At 42.4% G+C, this 15,241-nt stretch overlaps 1 protein-coding gene across 1 annotated transcript in view; it reads right to left on the bottom strand.

Annotated features, from left to right (window-relative positions):
• DDAH1 (dimethylarginine dimethylaminohydrolase 1) overlaps positions 1-15,241 on the bottom strand; it is a 57,718-nt gene that overhangs the window by 3,700 nt on the left and 38,777 nt on the right. Inside the window, exons 2-4 of the mRNA XM_027694371.1 lie at positions 12,952-13,051; positions 11,721-11,794; positions 11,041-11,160 (exon numbers count right to left, since the gene is read on the bottom strand). Of these exons, the coding sequence (XP_027550172.1) occupies positions 11,041-11,160; positions 11,721-11,794; positions 12,952-13,051 (294 nt within the window). The remainder of the gene's footprint in view (positions 1-11,040; positions 11,161-11,720; positions 11,795-12,951; positions 13,052-15,241) is intronic.

Genomic DNA, 15,241 nt, shown 5'->3' on the forward strand with positions numbered 1-15,241 from the left:
TACTTCTCATTCATTAAAAAAAATACTACATATAGCTGAAATATAACAGGTTCTACAACTTACTGGGAACCAACAAAATCCTTCATAGGTCTGGATACATTTTTTATGTTGTAGCCTGAGTCATCCACATCCCGCGGAGAACATGAAACTCATAATGAAGAATGCCATGCATTCTTGAGGAAGTGTTATCAGATTGTCATTTCTTGTTCCTTCTCAAGTTATGAAACTCTCCCAAGTTCCCAAGGACACATCAACCTCCATAAAAGGTTAATGTGTTTTTCTGGGCAAAAGTCCTTGCACCTTTACTTCAACAAATCCATTTTTGTATTGGTACGTGCTTACCACAGTTGATTTTCATAATTTTGTTTCTGTTACGTTGCCAAGATGTGTTTTATTCTGCTTTCCTTGATGTTGCAGACATCTAGCAGCTGGTGACATGCCTGCACTGAGCGTGGCTCTTCTGCCTAGTAACCAGAGCCAGGTTTGTCCTCTACCTGCAGCTTCTCTTTTCCTCACTACATAATATTTTTAAGTCTTGATTAAGGAAAAATACATGTAACAGTAGAAGAAAAGCCACAAAGTCTGGAATTCACTAAGCTCCCAAACCCAAACAGTTGCACTTTCTTCACTCCTTGTTGGAAACAGAATCCTGATATTGTAGGTTTTCTGTAGAAACAGCTCATTCATCAAAAATATATTATGAATCACTGTGAAATTATATGAAATTATGAAAGAATTCTTAAGCAGAAGGGTAAAGACATATCTCTCATTCATTCGTTTCTGCAAAATGCTGAAGTGAGAACACCAGCAGCAAGCAGAAATGAAGGACAAGTGGCAGAGCTCTAGCTGTGCCTCAGGGACCAGCTTCGGGAAGCCTGGGAGATGATAGCAAGGATATGTTAAAAGGATTGTTTTCAATATTAAAAAGCACACAAGCAGGGGCTAAATTAATTCAGAAACAAATGAGAAAAAAATGAGTGGGAAAGTGAGATGAAGCAGCATCGGAGTTTGAGTACACAGCTGTGACACTGGGACTGGGATCTCAGCTAGCTGAAACAACACTGCAAAAAAGCTTTTATTACTAACTGGAGGTTTGACAATACAAGATTATTCTCTTCCTCAGCTCCAAAGACAAGAAGGGAATCATATTTGCAAGCTTTCATCACTGTGATAACTATGGCTGCATGCTGAAGTGAAATTTCAAAAACCACTTACTTGAGAGAGCGCCCAGGCAATACCACCCAAGCCCACCCCACAGGGAGGCTCTGGATGCAGCAGAAATGCACCAATATGACACAATCCGGGTACTTTACAGACCCATGGGTTTTTCCATATTCTTATTAGGTAAAGTCATTAAGTACATGTGCCTGGCCAGATAGACTCCAGAGCAGAGCAAAAGAGATAAAAGCAAGGTCCTTTGATTGTATTTTCTATCAGATACCCCCCAAAATATGTGGGTTTTTTTGAAAATTACAAGTTTACAAAGACTATAGTGCTCACATAATGCATTTGTGGAGGGCTGGCTTTCTGCCCACAAACGTTGTACAACCAGCTACATTAAGAGCCAGGCATTTCCCACATGCCTTGTTTTTCTGGGAATTTTCTTCAGCCTAAAGAGGGTAATTTTCATTGCACATTCTCTCAGCCCTTAGTCATGCTTTCCTTATGTTGAAGTCATTCACATAGCCTAAAATGCCTTTTCTATAGCTTTTTTTTACAGTGTGTCCTCAGACAACTGAGGTAATGGATAAGCTAAATAATCCTAACTATGAAGCAGCATTATGCATGAAGGAAAAATGTGTATGCATTTAGGGCCTATTTTCACTGACAGACCTAAGATGACTGCATGCACTTTTAAAACAGGCCAAGCCCAGCTATAAATTTTCCCCCTCAATGAGGAAGGCCCCAGTCTGAGCCCTGCTGCCTACTCACTCTGGGACCTACTCACATCCAGATTGCTGTGGGATGGAGAGCGACCAAACCCACCACACCTGCAATCCACTTTTGTACCTCCAACACCCCACAAGCAAAACCAAACATACACTGAATGTTCCTCTTGCTAACAGGGCATCGAGCACCGCACTTAAAAATGCCTGTGTGATGTTGACAGAAAAGCAGATGCCCAGATTTACAGGATTTAATTTTTGTATTGATTAGCCCGTGTTCTCCTGGCCCCCAACATTTAAAAGAAAAATCAAATCCAAGCTCAAGTCAAATACATGTAACCCTACACCCACAGGATCCTTCTCTCACCAGCTTTCAGCTATCCTTTCTTAAATCCTTCAAGTCACAGTATTCTGAAAACTAGTCACTTCAAACTATTTAAGGTATTTTTTCTATCCCATCTCTTTTCCCTCTTTCCAGGCATATTAAAGTTTGGCCTGTTTTACAATGATGCTTAAGTAGCATTTGGCCTGGAATCTAAGAGATTGAAAGTTCTGAGAAAAGATTAAGTTACATCAAGATTATGCCTACAGTGATAAAAATGAAGTATTTTTGTGGTGCAGGGCAACTAAAACTGATGAGGTTGGATAAGAGATTGGAAGAACAATATGTTTCTCTTCTGCTTGGAGGAAAGACTGCTTGTCTGGGAATAACATCAGGCCTGTGCCTTTACACACTGAAGGTGAAAGATGAGGACAGGCACCTGGCCAGTCCATTGCCATCTGGAGGGAGGGCTGAGAAATGTAAATTAGTGCTTTCTATCTGAAAAATACTGCTGATAATCAAATCTGCTTTTTAAAAATTCTGTCAGAACCTGGAAGAGCTTCTTTTTTACTGCTGCATGATGGGGGGTCTCCAGCTTCATATTAGAGGTGATGATACCCACTTCTGGATCCCAAGACAGGGACTGGAGGTGACCAAGATTTAGTACATGGTTCCTGGGAACCTCAACTCATCAGCTGTCATACAGAGTGATACCAGCTCAGCACTGTCCCAGGCCCAGGAGTCTACTCAGTTTGCTTTTGAATGTGTAGCAAAGTAGCTTCAGAGTTCAGACAGGTACTGTGCAAGGAAGCACTTCTTTTCCCTTCTTTTTTTTGAAATTGCCCCTTACCTTTAGAGCTCCCCTGGTTCTTGCAGTGGAGGAGACAGTGAACAATTGATCCCCAATCACCTTTTCAACGTCATTCCTGACTTTTTAGGTATCTATGATCCCATTTTAGTTGTCTTTTTTTCAGGTTATAGTCATAGCTTGCTTAGTTTGTCTCCTTAGGCAAGCTGTCCAGGCATCTGTCAGTCGTTATTGCACTTTTCTGAATCTTTCCAGTTTTACTTTACCTTTTTTGGAATGAAGTGATTATGTATGCAAAGTGCACACAACAGCCAACATGCAGATGCACCACAGCTTTAATCAGTGGCATAATGATGTTTTCCATTTTGCTTTCAGCTGAGTTGGAAATTTCAACAAGCCCAGGATCACATTTCTGTGGTACTGATCAGTCAGAGCACATTATTTCATATGTGATGATCAGAATAACATTCAGAATTGTCATTCTCCCTGTCCCTGCTGAAAATCACTTTACACTTACCTACACTGAAGTTCATTCAGTGTTTTATTGCCCTGTCTCTATCCATTAAGTTCCTTCCTCATTTCTCCATATTTGGAGAAACAACTGGCACTGGAGAGAGAAAGCAGCAGCCTTTGTGTTCAATGCAAGAAAGTCCAGGACAGAGTGGGGCTGGGGAGTGATGCCACAGTGCTATGTGCCTGGGTACAGGGACTCAGCAGCTTCTCAGAGTTTCCTTGAAACGCCAGCAGTGCCAACAGTGACCATGAATACTTGGCCTGGCTGACCACAGGGGACAGAAGAGCAGAGCTGGAAAAGCCATCAAACTTGCTTGAATGTCAAGATGTATCAGGAGTGTCATCCCTGACATGCCCACAGGCAGGAGAGAAAACAGCATGGCAGACTCAGTAGGAAGGGGACAAGACAGCCACTTTGAGCAGCATAAATCAAAGGAGAATGATCTAAATGTTCTTGCCAGGTACCTAAAAGTCTGATAGAGATATAGGATACGACAGCATAGACCTATGGATGAAAAATGCATTCAAGATCTATTTGAAACCAGCAGTGCCCCAGTCTGCCATGGTCAGTACACCAAATTTCTTAGCCCAGACACAGCCAGAAACGTTACTTTAATTTCCACCTACCACCCACGCTCTCAGCAGCTGGGCTTTGGGCTTTTCCTCCCTGTTGCACCCTCTCAGTCATGTTTTCCAGAAGGCAGAGTAAGCAGCCTCTCCCACCCTGCTCCTTGGCTTTTCCTGGCGCAGGACACCTTTTGCATCACCACGGATGTGATGGGTACCATGTGGTGTTCTTGTGCACACCTGCACTGCTCTGCCCCCCTGAACCACCTTGTGTCACAGCCGTGCTGTCACCTGCCTGCCAGCTCTGCCCAAGGACCACTGCAAAGGGAAACCATGACCTGAGAAGGGGAAAAGGAAGTAGATTACGTGTGCTGTTGCTTTCAGTCAAGAAGGCAAGAGGACGAACATCCTGTCTTTTGGAACAGGAACCCAGGGAGAGAATAGTCAAAGAAAAAAAAGCAAAGGAATAGAAACATGAGTCCCCATTTACGCAAGTCAAATGACATCTCAGTCAGCCTCTGACCCAGCTCCTGTGGCTGACAGCCTTACTGGTGAGGATAAATTAGATTCTTCTGCACATATGCAAACTGAACAACACTGACACTCAGATAAGTGCAGTGTCTATTATGACATCTACAATTAATGAAAAGAAAAACGACTTGCTGTTTTAAAGTTGCCATTTTAAAGTAGGAGGTCATCTGGCACTCAGTGAACACCTATGTCTTCTGAGACAGTATCTACCCCTAATTCATAAAGTAATGAAGAATCAGAAGGAGCTAAAGGAAAGTGCACAGAATTTTACAGACTGACTAATTTTCCTATCTATAAGGCTGAGAGAAGCAAAGTCTCATTTTTTTAATATTTAGCTTTAAGGGGAAAGTTGTCAATGGTTCTCTGTATTTCACTGACCTTTCTTTGTTACTGTATTACAGAAAAGTCAGCATTCATCTGCACTTTCTGCTAATTCCCTACCTGATGTCATCTTCTTTGGGTTATTAATATTAGTAATCATTTCCACAGCAACCCATTGTGACAGCGTAAATAAAGGATTATGACTTCATGTGGGGAATAAGCAGAGGCACAAATGATGAATTCTTAAGGAAGAAGAGATAATGTTTTCATGCAAACTTGTGCATTACTAGAAAAGACAGATGCTACACAGACAATAGGAAGAGCAGATTTAGCTGAGCCTTTTCATACAGTGTGGCAGTACAGGCTGCTTTCTAAGAATACCGGAGAGATGAAGTTTTCCCTTAGGTGCCTGTTCTGGAGGTACTTCTGTGGCAGAGCTGGGAATCCCTCTGCTTTATGCAGGCACTATAACCCTCCTCTCATGCAGGGAAACAGTACTTAGCTCTTTAAAGCTGGCACATTGCAGAGACTTCAGTTACACAAGATGGAGTAAGAACAAAAGGCATTTAATCAAAGGAATGGGGGCAACTGCCAATGCTAGAACAACTCCTTATGCCCAAGTCTTTAAAAGCTCTGCTCTGATCATAGCTCTGGATACAGACCAAGGGCTTAGTTGCCCAGAAGAGAATCCTTTCTATTTTATCCTTAAGATGTGGTTTTGATAAGCCTCCCTTGACCCCTGTCAAAACAGCTGCATTTGCAATAGTGTCCTTTAGGAAATAATTAAGGGAATGAATGAATGAGCAGCTCCATTCCCAGCAGAAGATACTGAATAAGAGAGTCAAGAACAAGGCAGGACAATCACGTCCAACCTTTTATTGAAAGTGGGAGGAAAAAAATAAAGGTATTTGCTAGAGTCATGGCATTGCACTACTGTATATATTCCAATATACTCCTGACAATAAAGAAATCCCATTGAATCATTATTCAATGCTTTCCAGAGGCTAGACTCTGGGATTTCAAGGACGAGCTCAGAAGTGCAAATGTCACCACCACTCTGGGTCCTGCTGGGACAGGTCTGTGAGGGTACATGATGGCTTACAAGCTCAGCTGTATTAGCTGCTCCGCCTTGCACTCTGCCTGGCAATGCCACTCAGTCCTGACATCTGCCACGGCCACACTGCCTCTGTAATTAGCATCCATTCCTCTCAAACGACCACCTGAAATCCCAGATGTTTCACATGCCACTCCATTATTCCAGATCTCAGAGGGAGTATGCCAGACACAGCTGACTGCCTGATTAAGCTGAGGCCATATGGTGGGATGAGTGCCCTCCATGTTGCAGCCTTCATCCCTAGCCACCATGCTGGGTTTCCTATCTTCATTCCAGGTCCTCTGCTCCCTTCCAAGATCCATCAATAATCACCAGGCACCCTGCATTACTCCAGATCAGTGGGTTCACACGAAGGTTTTCTCTGCCAGTCCCACGGGGAGACCCTGGGGCTAGTCCTTCGGAGAATGAGCGACGTCAGAGCCTACCCAAAGGACAAACTCATTTCTCAACAGGTGAGAAAAGAACTTCATTAGCAGGCACTTGCTACAAATACAATCCATACTGGTTGCTAGGGAATAATTGAGTTTGTCAAAGCTGGGAATAAATGTGTAACCCTCAGATCCTTTGGGATTGCTACCAAAGGGTGACAGAGAATGGTTTGACCAAGGACTGTGTCCCCAGTCATCTGCTGCTGTCCAAGTCTCCACCATTACCAAGTGGAACGAAATTGTGCTCTGTACCAACCGATACAAACAGCCAGAAATGTGGCTTTTCTGGATTTAGCATAGAGCAAGAGAATACAGAAAGGAGTGTGCAACAGATGCTGTGTCATGGTTCCCATCACCACCTTACCTAGCTCTTGCCTTTGCTGCTGGGACCTGAACTGGATTATGTCCTGGGCCAGTCCCTGCTCTTCTGCTGTCCCAGCCAGATGCCAGGGCTGTGCCCCTTGTTGTGGAAAAAGTGGTGCAGTGTTCACCTGCAGCACTGCCCCACCACCTCCCTACACCAGGACCAGCACTGTCACGGCCCAAATCTGTCCTTGTTCATGCTCACAGCAAAGGTCAGCAATTCCAACAGTGCAGGATCAGAGCCCAAAGGTGACATATTTGGAGGAAATCCCGGCCTCAATGAGGGAACAGAAAAATAATCCCAGGCTTTATCATCTCAACAGCCATGGCCGATGTTCAACTGTGGAATTACATGTACAGAATTATAAACAGGTTTAAATACAAGAAGGAATTAAATGCATACTGAAAACAGCAGAGGGAAGTTAAAATTTCAGATGTGATAGTGACTACAGTACTTTCTGCACTTAATTTTTCTTTTTTTTCACCCGGTTTCCTCAAGTGCCACTTTTAAGCTACAGGTCAAATAAACATTCTATATTTGCCAGAGACTGAAGAGGATTTCATGGCTAAAATGTCACTTCTGATTTATTGTCTACTTCTAGCATGTGGTCTATAATCCTAAACTCTGTGCACTCATTTCCTAGCTTACTTGCAGTGCTTTACATTACATACACTGCACTAAACTCTACATCAATTGCACTCTGCCATATGTGAGCACCAGATGCAATTTCTTTTTCTATCTTTAATGTATTGTAAGGATACACAAGTTGCACTAGTAAGAACAATCAAGAAAAAATTCTCTTTTAAACAAGATTGTTAGCAGGAAGATAAATCCTATTTTAAATGTAAAGTGCTAGCATAGCCTGACATAGCAGTTCACCTGTTGGCTAACAAGACATGTGAAAACAACTACGAGACGTGGTTGAAGACAACTTAATCATCTGGCTTGTATGATTGCATTTCCAGACATGAAAAATGGCCACATGAAGGAGGGGTTTAAAATAACAAGCTATCACAATAAAGGAGTGGCATGCTGGGCTGTGCCAGGCAACAGACTCGGCAGAAGCTCAGGGGACTGTACTGCCACACAGACTGCATTGGGTAAGGAGAGGAACAGCTGATAGCACTGCTACAGCTCTGTCGATCTGGTAAAATCCAGGGAGCGCCTTTTAATTCTGAGTGTCAGTGCCTCAAAGATCCTCTTGCAGTTGCATTTCCACAAGATTGCAAGAAGCTGATTGCCAACTGAAATTTTTTTTCTTTGGAGGCAAGTGAACAAATACAAATATTTTGTCAAAAAGCAAGAACTCAAATGTTAAGGGAAGCTGGTAATAAGCAGCATTGCAAATGCCATCATTTCCAAGACAGGCAATTTACACATTTGTTTGCCAATAATTTCTCTGAAGAGATTTAGATTCCTGGAGGAACAGCTAGAGATTCCCCAGGATGAGAGTAGACTTGGATCCAACACATTGAAACACACTTGGGGTAACTTCATAAGTTGCTGACTGTGACATGCTTGCCTGATGTAACCTGTCAGCTCTCCAGGAGCATGAGAAGGGCACATGCTATGGGACAAAACCGCTGCCCTAGGCCAGAGTCTTCAGCTTCCGGTGGCAGGGTGTGAGCAAACATAACCCTCACACGTGTCAACATGCTGCTAAATGTCCAATGTAGAAAACCACACTGAAAATGGATGTAGTTATTTTTAAAAAGATACCCACCAACAATCAAAGACTGCTACATTATCTTGTTAATTACCACCTTCTTTTAAAAATACATCTGCTTTTTGCTGTACCTTGATTAATGCTGGTATTTACTTGATGGTTCATTACCAGCAACATTTAATCAGCTTATCCAAAAAATATTTTCGGTTACAATAGCTAAATTGAGGCACTGCAACATGATTAGCCGAGCTGTGCAAAGGGCTTTAATCAAACTGATGAGTTCTCAGATTAGTCCTGGCTCAAGTTCAAATTGTAGCTCTGAGCAACCAGTATTGTACTTGAATTTTACTCGTGTTTATAAACACACTGTACAAGTGTAGAGCTATCTGGATATATGCAAACTTCATCAGGCTGCTGCTCACAATGCATTTTGAGTTTGAGCCTGAACATTTGGGATAGTGTATATCTCACAGGGAAAGATGCAGGGCACTTTCCATCCCAGACTAAATCAATCTCACAGCACCAGGAACATCAGACCTCCATAACCAAAACCATTTGTTATAAGTTTCTCAGGGAAGAAGATGTAGGTGATAAACTGGGAATATGCTCTCAGGGCTTCCTGTAGTGATTTCTAATAAGAGAGAAACTTTGACAGCTTGTTCAAAGGAACTGAATGAGCAAACTAAAGCCACTCCAAACTATGTGGGAAGTCAAGGGACCATCCTCTTGTTTAGGAGCTCCCCTGAACTCAGATATAGCAATCAGGCCACTATCCTATCTCCTTAATTGCTGCCAGGCTGCAAGTCTAAGCAGCAAAGACTAGACTTTCTTGTCCCCCACAATTCAACCCATGTCCAGCAAGGGACACTCTGAGAATGTTCATTTTATCTCAGCTGGGAAGTGAGACATTTTAAAACTTGAACCGTCACAAGACAAAAAAGAAAAAAAGCCCCAACAAATCTCTGCTGCGCTCTGATAGTACAAACGATGCTGCTGGGAAATGAAAAGTCCTAGGATTATGCCCATGAGGAAAACGTTTAAGATCTGAAAAGCAAACATCCAGTGAAATATCTCAGCATGGCAGTAAGGACAAGAAATCTCTCAGGCCTCCATCTTGCAAATATTTAAAGATGTTTTAAAGTAATAAATATCACTGGCTTACTAAACACAAGGAAGTGTACAAGACATGCAGTGTAGGTTCCTAAGCTCTTTGGGGACCAGGGATGTTGATTCTGGAGTTACACACTATTTCTGTTGTAAATGTTCTGCCTGGCACAGATTTGGAGCAGTGCCTTGGGTACTGACAGCAATGCTGTTCTTAAAAATAATTCATGCTTTAGAACCAGGGCAAGAGACACAAGTTGGGTTGCATAAGTTACATTTAATCTGAGCAGATTTCAAAGAGCTTTCTCACTAATACAGCAGAGCTATCTCTACCACTCTTCATTTCTTATTAGGAACATACAAGCTGGCTTCCTCCATGCATCAGTGATCACATTGCATCAAGGAGGCTTCTGCAAAACCAAAGAGCAAAGCCTGCACTTATGCTCTTATTTATTGGCAAAAGAATCAGTATAATCAAAAACTGAAAATGTAGGACTTGCTGCCATTACTGAAAAGTAAATTCTGGTTTAATCTTTCCAGCAAGTCCTGATAAAAAAAGTCTCAGTTGCCCTTTGCTGTTTTGGTGGCCTGGCCAAAATTTCTGCTGCAGTGTCAGTGCCTGCAGCTCTTGCACCCTGCAGGAGCAGAGATGCTGACTTCTCCATGAGCTGTTTCCTACAAGCATAATGAGATTCACGATCTCAGGTGTCTCTGTGCCCACATCTCCGATAAAGTTTAATTTGGCAGATTTGCTCTAAACACATACAGCAGGCAGGAAAGCCACTGAGCCCAGTGCAAACTACACCAGCAATAAACATTTCCCACTGAGGATGGTGGTAGTAGCACAGCCTTGACCTGCTACACAATGGACTACTGGTTTCCAAATCTGCCAGCAAAGAGAGAGACTCAAATACATGAGGCCTCTTGGCCTGAGGGTTCAAACCCACACCTACCACTTTATAGGAAAATGTTCAGACACAAACTATGGGCAGGCTGGGGTGAGACTTCTCTCCCTTCTTCCCGTTGAAGCTGTGCTGTTTTGAGACCCTCATGGGACCAGAGAGGAAAAAGTGTGACCAGGAAGGAACTTTACTTTGCAGCCAGGTGGTGATGGAAGGAGGGACAGGGAATCCTGGACTCTGGGCCCTGCAGCTGGTATTACTTACTGATTTATCCAGAAAGTCTATGCTGCATAAACAGGTCATCTTTGCAAAAGGGATTAGACCCCTCTCCCTCCTTCATGACAAAACTTTTACTTCCCCTCTGGCAATTTTAAAAGCCAAGTTTCCTCATGTACTGGTTTCCTCTTTCATTGATCTATATCCATTTTAAAATTCCAGCATTCTAAAACAGATATTAAAACAAAACAAAACAAAAGGAGATGTCCTGTTTAGAAAATTTTCTTATGTGCTTTACCTTCAGGGCTTTCTGTGCAGCTTCACTTGATCCAATAGCAATCAAGTTTGGTCCAGCCATGCTGCAAAAGCCCTTCAGATGCAAAGAATCATGAACAGGGACTGTGGAGACAGCATAATCCTGTATGGAAGCAAGGAATGGCTGTTATAAATATTTTTAAAGTGTCCTAATTCCGTAATTATATTGAGATATTCCATAATTAATTTTACTGTCTGCAAATTGTCAATCCCAGGGCACAGTGTCAACTGTTTAAGTATGACACACTCCTCTGGACCAGCTTGTGTTGTCTGGAGCACTGGAGTAAAACCCAGAACATGTTTCAAATATTACTATTGTTGAGACTATAAAGAAATACATTAAAGTGCTTAATTAAACAGTATATACGTAAAACCTCTCCAGGGACTGTCAATTAGAACACATTACTGATACATGAGAACACGAAGAACGTGAGCGTTTATATGCTCTGAAAAAATACCAGCCTCCCACTGTCCAATTTATTTTTATGCAGCAATCTCACATCTCAGATCCAACTTCAGCATTTATCACTTTACAGGATGTTCAAACCTTTTTAGTCCCACATAAAGTACATGAGTATGACAAACACCTTGGCCAGTATAATTTTTGAACTAGTTCAGTGAATGACAGCTTTTATGTCCTGTGGCATGAATGAGTCTACGAACCTTAAATGTGTCAGCCAGAATTTCTGCACCACGTTGATTTGTCCGCCTGGAAAGACCCACGAAAAATTCTCTGCCTTGAATGAAAAAATTAAGAGCAAAACAATTACAGCTTTTCGTTTTTGGGTTTTTTTTAAGCCATGAAAAAAAAATGACATTAGCTTCTTCATCAGAGCATAAACATTTTTAAAGCAGACCAGCTTTAGAGACATTCTGAAGCAATCTTTCACAGATTTTCATTTTCTATATTTCTTTTCTCTAGCTGAGTAGTAAAACTGAAAATTCAGCATAAAAAATGCAACCTGCAATTGTGAGCTGATAATCTAAAGCAATTAATCTTTACGCAGCAGACACATTTCACCAGAAGCATAAACAGCTTCCTCTTCTAAAGCTCTGCAATGGCCATTGGGTCAGGAAAGAGAACAGCTGGGTTGGATTAGTACAGCACTGATTGACCATTTCCTTCTCCCTCTGAGATTTCCTCTGGTCTCAAGGCAGCTCTGCAGTCACCATCATCCTTCAGCTCCAGAGAAAATCACTGCTGGATCTGCATTGCCTTAGAAAGGCCTCCCTTCCTCATCTGCTTCTTTTGAGAGCTTTCTTTCCCCTTGATGAACTAAGGCAAGCAGACAATCTACTGTGATGTTGATCAAAACAAACAGGCTCATTCAGCACAGGCGGGGAGCAGCCCTGTGTGCAGCCGATGTGAGAAAATGCCTAATGGGTTTAATGACATAAAAAACACAGTCAGTATCTTCATCTTTGAAGTCAACCATGCATATAAGTTGTCTAGCACATGACATCTGACAGACAACTCCACCACTTTCTCCATAAACAAAAAATGCATTTTTTTGCATTTGATTCATTGAACTAGTGACAATTGTCTGCATCAAGCTTTTACAGGTCCTGAATATGAGTCTGGTGAATGTAGCTGCTTGTAGTAAGAAATATGAAACAACTGCAGACAGTTGACTACTGAAAGCATTTTTCTTATTGGCACTTTACAAGCTAAAATAAAATCTGTATGCAAGCGCCGCTCTTTGTACTATGTACACTGCTATTCCATTTATTCAGGCATTAGGCAGGACATTGAGGGTTGCACTGAGAACTCACCTTTGTGACATTTAGTAAACAACTGATTTAACAAACCACAGGAATGATGTTTTATTATGCTGATGTCAGATAACAGGCAGTCTTTAAGGTAGCTAGAACAGCAAATTCACTTTCACTATACCTGTAAATAAGACGTCTCCACCATCCAAGGTTGCATTTTCATCCACCATCTCGACTATATTCAGGTTGAGACTTTCTAGTACTCTCTTCATGGCTTCAACCTGTTTAAAAGGAAGTTACTTAGAACATATTGTACCATTGAAAAATTAAAAAAAAAACTCTGCCAGAAATACATATAATTAATAAGAATTAAAGCCATTTAATGAACCTTTAGCAAGATGGATGGCAGAGTCCTTTGTGTCCCTGCCCATCACAGTTCACCACCTCTCTCCAGAGGCCTCTGTGGTCTGCAGGGGATGGGGTGTCAAGTGGCAGAGGTCAAGCTCTTGCCTTTGCACAGGAGCCATGCAGCATTCAGAGGAGACAGACGAGAGGTCCAAAACACATGTTAAGTCCAGTCTGTCTGCACAGTAATATCCTCTTGCAAATCCTGTCCCTTGGATTTGAGCCAGAAAAAGCACCAGTAGAGGAGTGAGGTTTACTCCTTCCACACTGCTCAGACACAAGGAGTGGCAGCTCTACCGCAAACCCCTCTTCAGTCAGCAGAGAAAAAAAAATCCCCTAATCAATAAAACATTCATCTTCTTTACAGCTTTGCAATTCTGCTAAACACTAGTTCTCCTTGCATTTTTGAGCTACCTTGCTTCATAATTACAAGATGTTTCATGCCTATCTTGTGGGGCTGACTGCTTGCTGTGGAGAACTGCACACATGGCTGGAAGTCCAAGCCCATTTCCTGCTGAAAGGAGCTTGTATTAGGAGTGGGGAATGCAGCTTCATTAGGTTTCTTCTTTCCCTGGGAGAGCTGCTGAGGATGCCTAGAGCAGAAATCTGTTTCTATAGAGGCTCATGTGATCAGCCATCCAGAACAGGGGCTAACACTTGCTATGTTCAAACAACATCACCGTGATGCCTTGTAAGCCAAAAGAAGCATCTACACACAGCCACCCTCTCACCAAAAGCTCCCAACTACAGCTTGCAGAATGTCAATAAAAACATGAGCTCATCCACAGAAACCTGTGAACTTGATCCCACACAGCGGCATCTTCATGTTCAGTGAAACTTTCTCACCATGGTTAACCAGAGGTGCCCAGGAAGCGCTAACAAACATGGGAGACACAGTGAAGACCTATTAGACAGCTCTGATTTTCACATCCCACAGGTCATTTATCTACTTAATGTGATAAATTAAGCATTCCTAGAAGAAATTAAGGAAACTAAAGAGGTAACACCATACTAGTCTTCCAGCACCATATACCAACAAAAGCAACTCTAGCAGCCCTACTCTTGGGCTCTGCCAAACTATGCCTGCCACAGCAGAGAAAGGACACATGATGGTGACTAGTCCTTCACACTCACTGCAGTGGCTTCAGAGCAATAGCAGCAAACAGTTTGCCTGTCATACCTTCCTAAGAGCAGTGATGGCTTTTGGGAATATAAGGGAGGGGGCAGATGTGATCCACCTAAGCCACCTTTTCCTGCTCATTTTTCATGATTCAGCAATGTGGCATTTGTAAGCAATCCCAATAATGCTGAAGCCCAAGCCCAAAAGGCAAGAGCAGGTCCCCATGGGCTGTCAGGACAGGTGATGTGGGTCTACAGGGGGGTCTACACTGAGGGCAGCATCTTACCCAAGACTGATCTGCTCTCTGGAGGTTCTTCTTTCTCTCTAGCATCTTATTCTCTAGTCACTTTAGAGAAAAAACCTTGGACAACAAGCACACAGTTACAATAGATGCCTCAGTTTAAAGCTGTGCAGGACAAAGGCAGGTCTTTGTGCCATCTGGAGAACTCTGATGGGCTATGCTGCAAAGCAGAACTGTACCTGTGGGCTTGCTGAGACAGGGGACTCATCCTCCCCACACAAAATCCTATCTAAGGCTTTGGCATGTAGACTGCAGTGAGCCTGCAGCATGCCCTTTACAATTAACACTTCTTTTTGCTTCTCTGTCTTTCACTCGAGGCTAAAATGACTTCAGACAGAAACCTGGCACTCAAAAGTCTCCAGGCTTAGTAGAAATTCATCATCTTTCTTAGTCTTGTTGCTTTATCTCCAGTGTTCTTTAAAATTAGATCTATAATGAGGATTGGACTCGTGATATTTTAAAAATAAATGGGGAACAGCTGAGTTAATACTGGAAAATTGCCTTTCTACAAACATGGCAACATTTTGTAACATCCGTATGCTGATAGCAGAATGATTTCTTTTGTCTGTGAAGCCCAGTGGGTTTCACTGTGCAGGTGGCTACATGCTTAAGAGTCATAAGACCCCAAAAAAGAAAACAATTGCT

The sequence above is a fragment of the Neopelma chrysocephalum genome, unplaced genomic scaffold (assembly GCF_003984885.1).
Source record: "Neopelma chrysocephalum unplaced genomic scaffold, ASM398488v2 Primary Assembly neopelma1_97, whole genome shotgun sequence".
In the NCBI taxonomy this organism is placed as follows: domain Eukaryota; kingdom Metazoa; phylum Chordata; class Aves; order Passeriformes; family Pipridae; genus Neopelma; species Neopelma chrysocephalum.